At 41.0% G+C, this 12,717-nt stretch overlaps 1 protein-coding gene across 6 annotated transcripts in view; it reads right to left on the reverse strand.

Annotated features, from left to right (window-relative positions):
• LOC124721633 (centromere protein J) overlaps positions 1 to 12,717 on the reverse strand; it is a 280,955-nt gene that overhangs the window by 88,582 nt on the left and 179,656 nt on the right. For 5 of the 6 annotated variants that reach the window (XR_007006363.1, XM_047246696.1, XM_047246695.1 and 2 more), the window contains one exon: positions 567 to 803. The exons of the other annotated variant lie outside the window; for it this stretch is intronic. Coding sequence is in view for 4 of the 5 variants with exons in the window: in XM_047246696.1 (XP_047102652.1) it covers positions 567 to 803 (237 nt within the window). In the remaining variant the exon portion in view is untranslated. The remainder of the gene's footprint in view (positions 1 to 566; positions 804 to 12,717) is intronic. 6 annotated transcript variants of the gene reach the window in all.

Here is a 12,717-nt window from a genome sequence, read left to right on the forward strand (position 1 = left end):
TGTGTGGTTTCAGTTCTCTGAGGCTGCAAATGTGTGCACAAGTTGCGTTTGCGCACGTGTGTGTGTGTGTGTGTGTGTGTGTGTGTGTGTGTGTGTGTGTGTGTGTGTGTGTGGTGAATCTTTTTGTTGTGCCTATCATGACTCAGCATCTCCGCTATATGGTGTGTAGCAACTTTCCTTCTCTGGTATGCTTACATCCCTACTTATTTTACATTCATGTCATCAAAAATCACTTCATCCTTGACGGAACTGGTGTCTGCTGTCTGAATCATCATTTACTACTATCCACAATTGGAAATGAGATCACTCTGACAATTTTGAATTACTCAATCTGCAGTGAACATCCATAAACATTTTAACAGGTCAGAGAATAAAATAAACTAATGTAATATATAAATAACATTCCAAACAGTTTTTAAAATCTGCAGTTACAAAATTAAAATGAGTTAACTTTCTACATTTCAGTTGTCACCTAGGGAAAAGCAAAATTAAAGAGTACAACATTTCTAATGCTACAAAAAATAAATATAAGTTGCAGATGGAAATCTAATTATGTAGTCATTTACATCTCCATTATATATGTCAACCGATGACTCTTCTCTTTTCCCTTTTAATGTTTTTCTAAGACTGGCTTCAGTTGGATTCTCATGAGCAGCTAAAGGAATACACCGTTTTGGCACAATGTCACAAATCTGTAATGGAGTCTCCAAATCTTGCTTCTTCAAGTCATTCACTTGATTTGGTATGGCACAGACGAATTTCATTTTATCTCCACTTTTGGGCCGATTGACAGATAACCTCGACTGCAAATAAATTAAACAGTAGTGAAACCATTAATATGAATGTGTGTATTAGCTCTATTAGTTAGTTACCAAACATAGCTTTTAGAGAAGAGGTTACTTCAGCAAGAAGAAAGTTAGTTTTCAACTAGGTAACACCATTATTTATTACAGAAATTACACTTCAGTCTGCTATTCACCATCCCGAAAACACACAAGATGATTTGCAACACCTGAATTTTAGGCTAACAGGAGTAGAAAAGGCACTTTGTATGGCAAGATGGAATCAAGGACACAACAACAGTAAGATAATGAGATGTTGGAGTGGCCAACATAAAATTTCAACAATTCAGTGGTTTAGTCCAGAGACTGGAACATGGATGTGTGATGCTTCATTTGACTTTAGCTTTAGGTAAGTTTGATCTGTTAATGTGTTAATTTATTTGGACTGTAAAAAAAAGTACCATTTTAATAAAAATGTCATAATTGTTATTAAGGTATTTTGGGCTTCCATTAGGGGAACGTATGCATTTCTTCACCACTTAATAACTGACCAAAGGCTTTAGAAGGTCCACAACCACCTTCACCATGCTAAGAAGCGAGTTCCTGAACATACAATAAACTTCACATTTCCTGCAATATACGCCACAGGGATGTTGCAAAGCTCGTCTTGGATTACTGTTGGGAAGGTCAGGTAATATCATTTCGAGCTATATATTTTTCACTGGAGTGAGATCTGGAACAAAAGAAGGCAGTATAAGGTGAGTAACTTCATACTATTCTGCAACCACTCTTGTACTATTGTCATGGTGTGACTGGTTGCTAAAGGAAACACACATCTCCCCCTTTAGATATAGTCGTTGTCCTAATGGGGTCATAACTATTTTCATGAGAATACTAAGAAACATCACCCTGACCAGCTGTCATGTGAAGCATGCAAAATTCATAAGATGACACCACCATTCTGCCTCAGAAACATTACGCCTTCAAGATGCCTCAGGATTACATCTGAGGTTGAAACAAACTCTGTTGCCTGCCTTTTCATATCAAACCATTGTTAGCTGAGAAAACTACAGATTCATTGGAAAACAATTTTTCTAGTTATAACTGACACAGTCCTTGCAAAATGCTAGTCAGAGTAGTTAATCCCCACAAGAGTGGTTCTAGTTTACAGCCGTACATTTTCTCCATACAGACTTTCTAAAGCAGGCGGCAAATGGCATCCGCCGACATGAGAAATGAAGTAGCGCAGTTCATCTGCACAGAAGGGGAATAAAAAGGGAGCTGAGCCCTAGCTTCCAGAACTTGCTGTAGTCTCCCGCCTTTTTCCAACAGACATGGTATTACTGTCTTGCATCGACAATGCGAGTTGGTAGCAAGCATCGAAGGAATAGTGGGGCAGACTTGGGCAAGTTAATATCTACTGAAAATGTCTAGGGAAGGAAAACACAAAATTGAGGTAAAAATTTTTCAGTAGTGCACTCAGAGTAATATTTAATTGAATAGGAATGTTTAATTGTCCCTGGCTTTTTCAGGGTGAATGATTTTTTGGAATCTGTCTCTCATCAAAGTGAATGCGTGTGACATGGTTAGGCATGTTTTTATTTTTTAGAGTTGAATAAATTACATTAAAGGACATAATCTTTTATTTCAGAAAAATCTTACTAGACCCAATGACATATTTTCTAAACAATAACAAAACATCAAGCCCAGTTAGGCTGCAGTTTAATTTTCTATGTAGACATGGGTGTTGTAAGTATCTCCCTCAAAGGTTCAATTGAGAATCCTTAAGCATACAGTCAGTTCAGTTAAAATTACAGGGGAGTAGTGGAGAGTGTTTACATGTGGCATACTGTGGCAACACAATTTTCAGGTTTGATAATCGTGGAAAGGAACTGTACTGAACTATGCACAACAACAGTAGGGAACAGTGCACATGAACAGCAGCAGTTAGTGACACATGCCAGAGATGTGTCATATGTGTGAAACAGTGAATACCATCATTAAGCAGAAGAGAAGACTGATTACAGTGGTAGGAGACATCAACATCACAACATGCCACCAGCAATGGCATAGCGAGATAAGTTCTCAAACAGAAAAACACTTGAGTGTAGCAAAAGGCTTTACTGGTGTAGTTGATTGCATGTGGCATTGATGCTATAGGCATCGTTGAGTAAAAGTAGAAGCGTGTGACACATGTGTTGGAAATAATGTAGCATAATATGTCAGAAAGTGACTTTATTGGTGTAAAAGAAGCACAAATTGAGGAGGGAATTAGTGAGATGGGTAGTGAACAGAATTTTGAGTTATATAAGCTGGGCGCGGAAACAGAAAAAAAGGTAGACACAGATTCAGGCACTACAGAAATGTCAGTAAATAGTGTAAGAAATTCTTGTGTAATGGACTAATTAGTAGGGGTGGATGACAGATGAAACAGGTACCTACAAAGGCATTTACATCTGCAAATGCTCCTAACAACACTAATGGGTCAGGCCAAGGAAACTGCAGCTAGAATAAAGAAAGAGAGAGATGAGAACAATAGATAACTTAGATAGAAATACAAAGGAAAATGCCGCCAACATGAGACAAGTAAAAACTCGGCAATCAAAGTTTATCACTGGGTGGAATGAGCAGTTGAAAAATAAGGAGGAGGAAGAGGAAAGGGCAAAGAAACAATTTGCATGCGCAAACTAAGAATTGCCCAAGTGGATGCAACTGTGATGAGGTGCGTGCAGCTAATCTCTGCGTGCAGCTAATCTCTGCGTGCAGCTAATCTCTGCGTGCAGCTAATCTCTGCGTGCAGCTAATCTCTGCGTGCAGCTAATCTCTGCGTGCAGCTAATCTCTGCGTGCAGCTAATCTCTGCGTGCAGCTAATCTCTGCGTGCAGCTAATCTCTGCGTGCAGCTAATCTCTGCGTGCAGCTAATCTCTGCGTGCAGCTAATCTCTGCGTGCAGCTAATCTCTGCATGAGGTATGGTAAAAACCTTAGCAGAAAAGGTAACCAAAATTAGCAACAGAAGTGAAGTGGAATTTGTCAACATAAAGACGGAATTAGCAATGACTTGTAACACTGTGAACAACTTCAGCAACTTTGTAACTGATATTTTACAGAAAGAAGCTGGAAACATCAACAAAGGAGTAAAGAACATAGCCATAAGTGATGTGGAAAAAGTACAACCTTGTGTTAGAGATTGTAATAGATCCCAACCAACAGGGAGACTACATACAATGGCACTTTTGTGCAGTTTCACCTACGGCGATTTTGAAAAAGCCTTTGTACGGAAATATTAGGCACAGGAAACGCCAAAAGAAGTCAAAAATGAACTGGGACTATGAGCATATAATAAACAGATGGATAAGTAGCTTGTTGGGATGTTAGAAAAATAACTAGAATTAAATACACTGAAGCGCCAAAGGAACTGTGGGACCGTCAAAGACTGAAGGGAATCACTCAATGAACGTACTTTGCAGCAGTAAATAATGTCTCCATATGCTTTGTTTAATTCAGTCAGAAACTGTTGAAATTGACTGTGTAGTAACTTGTGTGACTTTCGAAAATTTAAAATTTACTGTTCAGACTGCCAGTTTCATGATATGCTCCATCACTGAAAATTCAGCACAAAATCCTTCTTGATGTACGTAACAATGAATTCCATACACATCTTCTGTTGATCATTGTAGTTTTTTGTGCAACAGTGCTGCAAGCCCATTTTGTGCCTCTCACATTGCTGGCTCTCCACTGCTGGTAATTGAGACCAGCATGTTCCAAATCAGGTCAACTGTTACAACTGCCCTTTCAACAGTTTTTGCAAGTCAATACCTCTCATTGCATTACATTGGCACCAAGTCTAATAATTCTTCTATCATATGCAAATTGCTATCTACTTCATGAACATTAATCGCAAATTGTGCTGTGTCCAAAATGTCAGTTGATCTGTCCAGAGCAACTGAGAATACAATAATCTTGCTGGATTTGACCATAGACTGCCTGTAGACACTTGCCCTTTGTGTCTTGCAGTCATCAAGGGTACACGAAAGCCTATACCGATGTTTCGTTGAATGGTTCGCACACTGACATTTGTTGATGGCCCAGCATTGAAATATGCAGCAGTTTGCACAAGGGTTGCAAGTCTGTCACGTTGAATGATTCTCTTCAGTCTTCGATGGTCCCACAGTTCCTTTGGCGCTTCAGTGTATTTAATTCTAGTTATTTTTCTAACATCCCAACAAGCAACTTATCCATCTGTTTATTATATGCTCATAGTCCCAGTTCATTTTTGACTTCTTTTGGCGTTTCCTGTGCCTAATATTTTATTGACCTGTAAGCAGTTGCAGTTCAAATTCATGTGTTTTGAAGGATCACTATTTGCTCACTGTATTTACCTCCACAAGATGCACTAGACTCTGAGGATCTCACGGATCTTATCGAGCAACTGCTGTGATCATTCCCCCTCCTGGGAGACTTCAAGGCCCATCATGTCCTGTGGTGGGGCTCAACCAATACTTGCCCTCGGGGTCGAGTTTGGAAGGCCTCATGGCATCTTGTGAGGTGTGCATCCTCAACACGTGTACTCACACACATTTCTCTACCGCTGCAGGGTCACTCTTAGCCATCAATCTCTCTCTCTGTTCTCCCGCCCTCGTTGATTGTTCAGTGGGAGCTCAGTGACAACATTCATTCCAGTGACCACTTCCCAATCTGTGTTCACCCACTACATGGCTCACCACCTGAAGTTAGGCCCCAAAATGGATGGTCATCAAGGCTAACTGGACGCATTTCAGCCAGCTGGCTGTGTTCAGACACTGCGACAGCATCCAAAGATGGGTGAATCACATCACACAAGTGACCCATCATGCCTCTGACCTCTCCATCCCACAGTCCTCAGATGATCTTAGGTGGTGACAAGTACTTTGGTGGACAGATAAGTGCTGTTCCACGATCCGGGAAAGGGGTGCGGCCTTTCGACATTTTAAATGCCGACCGACAGCAGACAACCTTAGGGCTTTTAAAGTCGCGAGGGCCATTAGGGAGATTAAGAAAAGGTCACGGCACAAGAGTTCCTGGACTCCATCGATCGTTCCACTTCTTCTATAAAAGTATGGGGAGCTATCCGGAGGATTTCCAGTTAATGCAGCCATTCACTGATAGCTGCAGTGGTGAAACAGGGGTGCCTCCATACAACACCCAGAGACATTACTGAGACGCTGGCCGAATATTTGCACAAACCACTGCCAATGCAAGCCAAGATCTGGCATTTTGTCGTTATCGTGCGACTGTAGAGTGGATTATGTTGGACTTCAGGTCTAACAGTTCTGAGGCCAACTTCCCCAACTTGTGGAGGGAGGCAATTCTGACCCCTCTCCTCAAACAGGAAAGAACTGCACGTGTCCCAGTAGTTATCGGAGTATTGCCTTAATGAGCTATGTATGAGGGACCCTGGAGTGAATGGTTAATCATCAGCTGGTCTGGTTGTTAGAGACGAGGCAACTCATTGGCTCCTCTCAGTGAGGATTCCGATGATTTCGGTCCACTGTCGACAATCTGACCCTCCTAGATGTGGCTATTCAGCAGGCTTTCCTCCGAAAGCATCACTGTATCGGCATATTCTTTAATATAAGTAAGGCATATGAGACTACTTGGAGACACTGTATTCTCGCACAACTGAATCTAAAGGGCTTTCATGGCCAGCTCCCCATCTTCATACAGTCTTTCCTGTCTCAGCAATTTTCTAGGATATGAGTTCGTGACATGCAGTCTGATCAATTTGAGCAGGAGAATGTTATTCGGCAGGGCAGTTTTTTAAATGTTACCCTCTTTGCCATAGCCATAACAGTATCACATCTATGGTAAGGAGTCCTGTACAGTGCTCCTTATTTGTAGACAGTTTTACCGTTTTCTGCTCCTCCTGCAGTGTTGCAATGGCAAAAAGTCAGTTGCAACTTACAGTGCGGAGGTTAGGAGGAGTGGGCTGCAAAGATGGGTTTCCAGTTTTCTACAGGTGTGTGTGTGTGTGTGTGTGTGTGTGTGTGTGTGTGTGTGTGTGTGTTTTAATCAGTCTCGTCATCTTTTTAATTTGACTGCATTGAATATGGGGGACACCATCTTACATATATGAGACACGGTGCTGTTTTTGAGCTTCACTTTTGACTCCCGATTGTCGTGGTTACCACACCTGCGCGACCTGAAAGCCAGAACCCTGAAGGCACTAACATCATCAAGTGCCTTAGCCACAAGTCGTGGGGAGTGGACAGGGTGCATCTCCTTCAGTTTTATTGGGATTTTGTGCATTCGCGGCTGGACTATGGTTGCGTGATGTATAGGTCAGTGAAGCCTTCTTACTTGCGGATCATTGATGCTGTCCATCATGAGAGGATTTGGCTGGCCACGGGTGCTTATTGGACTGGTCCCATACCTAGCATCTGCACTGAGGCAGGGGAACTGTCACTTACCATCTGGCACCAGCTCTTCATGGTGTGTCAGGTGTATAAGCTTCTTACAGCTCCCAACTTCACCTGCACACCATACTGTTGCTTGTCCCACCTCTGGAATACCATTTTTCCAACCATCCTCGGGCCACAATGTCATTTATGATCCACGTGCAGCATGTGCTGGAGTCACTTGGTGTGGAGCCAGTATGACCCCAAATACAGGGTCTACTGGTTACTGGAGAGACCCATTGTGATTTTAGATGTGGCGATGTACATTAGATATAGCACTCCTGCTTCCATTTGTAATGTGATATTCTCTGATATTTTATTTGAGTCCACACCCATGTAGTTGTTTTTATGGATGGGTCTAAGCATGGGTGACAGTCGATTCCTCTGTCATTTTCCTGCATTGTGCCCTCAAGGTCAGACAGCCTCTAGCATTTACTGTTTTCAATGCATGATTATGTGCTACGTAGCACTGGAGCAGATGAGACATTCTCCTGGTGTTAGATTTCTCATTTGCTCAGATTCTCTGAGCACCGTTTACTCTCTCCAACATTTGTAACCAGTAACACAGAATATCCAGGATACCGTCCTACAACTACAACATCTGGGGAAGGAGGTATCTTTCTGCTGGATACCTGGGCACATTGGAATTGAGGGGAATGAAAGGGCGGATCGAGCAGCCAAGGAGGCATGTCGTGATCCTCTGGATGAACACTGTGGCAACTCCCTTGGCCCTTTCCCCCCCGATAGGTCATCCTTGCAGTATAGCGCATATCCCTGTAGCACAGCGACATCTACCGGGTGATCAAAAAGTCAGTATAAATTTGAAAACTGAATAAATCACGGAATAATGTAGATGGAGAGGTACAAATTGACACACATGCTTGGAATGACATGGGGTTTATTAGAACCAAAAAAATACGAAAGTTCAAAAATGTCCGACAGATGGCGCTTCATCTGATCAGAATAGAAATAATTAGCATAACAAAGTAAGACAAGGCAAAGATGATGGTCTTTACAGGAAATGGTCAATATGTCCACCATCATTCCTCAACAATAGCTGTAGTTGAGGAATAATGTTGTGAACAGCACTGTGAAGCATGTCCGGAGTTATGGTGAGGCACTGGCGTCGAATGTTGTCTTTCAGCATCCCTAGAGATGTCGGTCGATCATGATACACTTGCGACTTCAGGCAACCCCAAAGCCAATAATCGCACAAACTGAGGTCTGGGGACCTGGGACGTCAAGCATGGCGACAGTGGCAGCTGAGCACACGATCATCACCAAACGACGCGCGGAAGAGATCTTTCACGCGTCTAGCAATATGGGGTGGAGCTCCATCCTGCATAAACATCGTACGTTCCAGTAGGCGTTTATCAGCCAGGCTGGGGATGATGCGATTCTGTAACATAGCGACGTACCTCTCACCCATCACGGTAGCAGTTCCTGACGTATTGCTGTCCAGCGCCATCTGTCGGACATTTTGTGAAATATTTTTTTTTGTTATAATAAAACCCCATGTCATTCCAAGCATGTGTGTCAATTTTTTCCTCTCTGTCTACATTATTCCGTGGTTTATTAAGTTTTCAAATTTATACTGTCTTTTTGATCACCCTGTATATCTTTAAAATTCATTTCTTGTAAACAAAAGCACAAGGGATGTGCCTGTGCTAGGAGTTTCAGTTCCTCAATCTGAGTCCTGAACCCAATCATGTTCCACTGTCATATGGAAGCCATGTCATCGGTGCGGTTTTAATTTACCGCCATACTTGCACCACAGAGGTGAAGCACTTCAAGAGTGATGGGGAGTGGAGAGGCTGCCTGGGCCCAAGGCATCTAACTCCACGATATCCTTCTCATCGGTCAGATGGGAAAGAATGATGTCTGACGGCTCTCAGGACATGACCCAGACGACGTGAGCCTTTCCCTGCACCCTATCCCTTCGAGGATGAAAGGGAAAGGGGACAATGAGATGCACTATGCTTTTCTTGTACCTTCTGGATGCTCACTGTGGAACTGTTGTTAGTCTTTCCTGGAACAGCTGCCTGGATTGCTTTGTCCTCCCTCTATTTTCCTTTGACATGTGCACGTGCAAGTACAGGTGCTTGTGGTGGATACAGGTACACTAGGCATCGTCTGTGTTGAAGCGTCTGCCTTGGGAATAGTTTTCTGCACCATGAAAGAATGTGAGGTGGCAAAGACAGGGGTTTTGTTGCCTTTTATTCTTTTTTGGCTTCAGCAGAAGTGATCTGCTTAGTCAGTTTTATCTCTTGAAATTGTGTTCTTCAGCAAAAACAGGGCAGTCTCGAATCCAGACTGAGTGGTTCCCAAAGCAGTTGATGCAGATCGCCGGAGATGGGCAATCATTCCCAGTGTCATAAGCGGCTTTTCACACACACACACACACACACACACACACACACACACACACACACACACACACACACACAGAGAGAGAGAGAGAGAGAGAGAGAGAGAGAGAGAGAGAGAGAGAGAGAGATAGAATTAATTAATTTCAGGCATAGAAAATAACAATTTTCGTATCGTAATTTTGGCTTAAACAGTTCATCTACTTCAATATGTTACTGGTTGCAGATTATGAACTGTGGAACAAAACAGTCACTGTAGAAACACAACGCATCAGAAAAAAAGACACTATGGGGTAAAAAGGTATGAATTCATAATTCATGTGTTTGTTCAAATATCTGTAATTACGATTTAAAAACTTACTTTATCTTTAACAGATGAAAAATAAAAGCCCACTGAAGATGCTGCAACTGCAGTGAAACACATTTGGGTTAAAAAACAAAATTGTGTTTTCCTGAAGGCGGACCCTATCCAAAAACATACGTATTGATAAAGCAAACACGGAAAAAAAGAGCTTCAACCCAAGATGATTATTGTTAAAATATTTGTTTTCTTATTTATAATTTGAAAGTTTGATATTTTTTATTTGCTTAACACAAAATCAATAAGTCAGTCTTGTTATAAGTTTTGTTTCAATTTGTAAAGAATTTGTTAATGTTTTGAGATTTGTTTGTCACAGTGAAACACAGGTCACAGGCTTCAAAATCCAAGTATTTTCAAAAAAATGTTCTTAAAAATTGGACATATATTTTTCAAAATTTACATCTTTTGGCCAGTTCTATTATTCTAGTATCAGAATTTTGCTCACATGTTCATGTCCTCAAGAGCCTGGGGGAGGGGGGAGATTATAATGCAACTGACCTATAGAAATTGTTTGGTTACAAACAGTAGAAGACCATACTCGTAGTAGTGAACCTTGCGATGTTCAAAGTTAAAGACTTCACGATGACATGACTTTTTCTGGAAGTATGCTAATTGTTTGTTTTTGCATCACAATTAAACCATAACAAACTATCTTGTCAACATACGAACAATAAAACCCACCCCATTAATTAAAATGTCAGTTAAAATTTTTGCTCCTTTATGTCTCACATTTAAGTGTCAACTTTAACAATAATCATTTCCAATCATGTTATTTATTTCACATTTAGATCTGAGGAAGTGATATAAAAAATTGGAATATAAAGTGTAACTTGAAGAGTTTCATAAATGTAACTTCGATAATCAATGTATCGCATTATCATCTTTGGACTTGCTTGTGTTGCAGCCTTTTGTGTATCTGGGCAGTGTCACATGGCCCATTCTGTTGTGTGTTACGATAAAAGGGGGATGTAATGAGTTCTTTGTTCACTTGTGTTGTTATTCATGAATGTGCACATACTAACTAGCTGATAGTAACAGAAGAACAAAATGAAGTTTAAAAATGCAACTCACATCTGAAGCTATTTTTTGTCTGACTAGAATTACACAAGAACGTAAACCCATAACATTTTTGTAGCCAATCGGACTTAACATGCTCTCAGACATAACAAAATCAACATATCACATGGAGATGATCTACAATATTCAACAAGAAACAAGCGAACTGAATTTTACGGTACAAATACATTTACTAAGACCAACATTCTTGTACTACTAGGTTTTGCATGAAACTCGCTGTAACAGCAAATATGGAAGTAGTGTGAATCTGGCTACATTTCACCCATTAGCAGCAAACAAAATAATCACAAGAAGAGGACAACCTGGTAAGAACAGGCACCACAAATTTTCTATAGAATGGCATTACAATACAATGAACAAGGAATTTGAAGGTTTAGTTGGCGATTACAGTGAAAATGATCTGGCCAATGTAAGAAGGTGCAGTGATGTGCAGCCAGCCATCTCAATGTGAGTAACTCATAAAAATGTTTCTGTTTGCGCTGTTTCTATTTGTACGTATTTGCTTGCAGATAGCAAATGTGTTGTTTCCTTCTGTTTTTTTCTTATTTTTTAGCTGGCGACTAACAGTAGCAGCCCGTTATTAAAAGTAAGCTATAAAATACTGCAAAACTTTGTCAGATAAAATAAACCTTTCAGCGATGGCAACTTCAGTAAAGAATGCATTGTTGAGGCAGTGAACTCTTGACGCCACAGATGTACAGACCTTCCCAAAATTAGACTGTCACGAGAAACAACTTGCCGCATAGCTGTCACGGCAGCGAGTGTCTAAAGGCAGAAGTACTGACTTGCAAAAACTGTTGAAAGGGCAGTTGTAACAGTTGACCTGAATTGGAACATGTTGGTCTCAATTACCAGCAGTGGAGAGCCAGCGATGTGAGAGGCACAAAATGGGATTGCAGCACTGTTGCACAAAAAACTACAATGATCAACAGAAGATGTGTATGGAATTCATTGTTACGTACATCAAGAAGGATTTTGTGCTGAATTTTCAGTGATGGAGCATATCATGAAACTGGCGGTCTGAACAGTAAATTTTAAATTTTCCAAAGTCACACAAGTTACTACACAGTCAATTTCAACAGTTTCTGACTGAATTAAACAAAGGATATGGAGACATTATTTACTGCTGCAAAGTACGTTGGTTAAGTGGAGAGGCATGCCTGGAATGATTTTTCAGTTTAAGACCAAATACTGTTCATCTAGCATCAGCAAAGGTAGGCTTCACTCTCAGCATCCACCAGTGGAAAATGGAAGAATGTTAAGATGGAAATGGCTTTAATACTAGCAACTGCAGGAGACACACATGACAGATCACTGCCACGACAGAACAACTTAAGATGCCATGCATATCGACCAAGCCATCGCCAAGCAAGATCTGTTTAGTTCTTAACCGGAAGGTGTGCTGACTCTGTAGAAGTGGAAGAAACTTGCTTACCAAGTTGTGATTGTGATGCTGAAAAGCAGAATTTTTGCCATATAATCCAAGAATGTCCTCTTGAGAGCTTACCCTGGCAATCGCACAAAGTTCCTGATAATAATGGAGGCATCTATAGACATGTTCCATGGCCTAGATATTAGTTTTTAGTTTAATATTTTTTGTGATGTAGCCATATGCTACATAAAGATAGACAAAATGTCCAGGAGTCCTATGAAGGTTTTCATTGGGAAGAGTTCCCATGTGTCTGTAATAAGGCT

This window comes from Schistocerca piceifrons, chromosome X, assembly GCF_021461385.2.
Source record: "Schistocerca piceifrons isolate TAMUIC-IGC-003096 chromosome X, iqSchPice1.1, whole genome shotgun sequence".
NCBI classification, from domain to species: Eukaryota; Metazoa; Arthropoda; class Insecta; order Orthoptera; family Acrididae; genus Schistocerca; species Schistocerca piceifrons.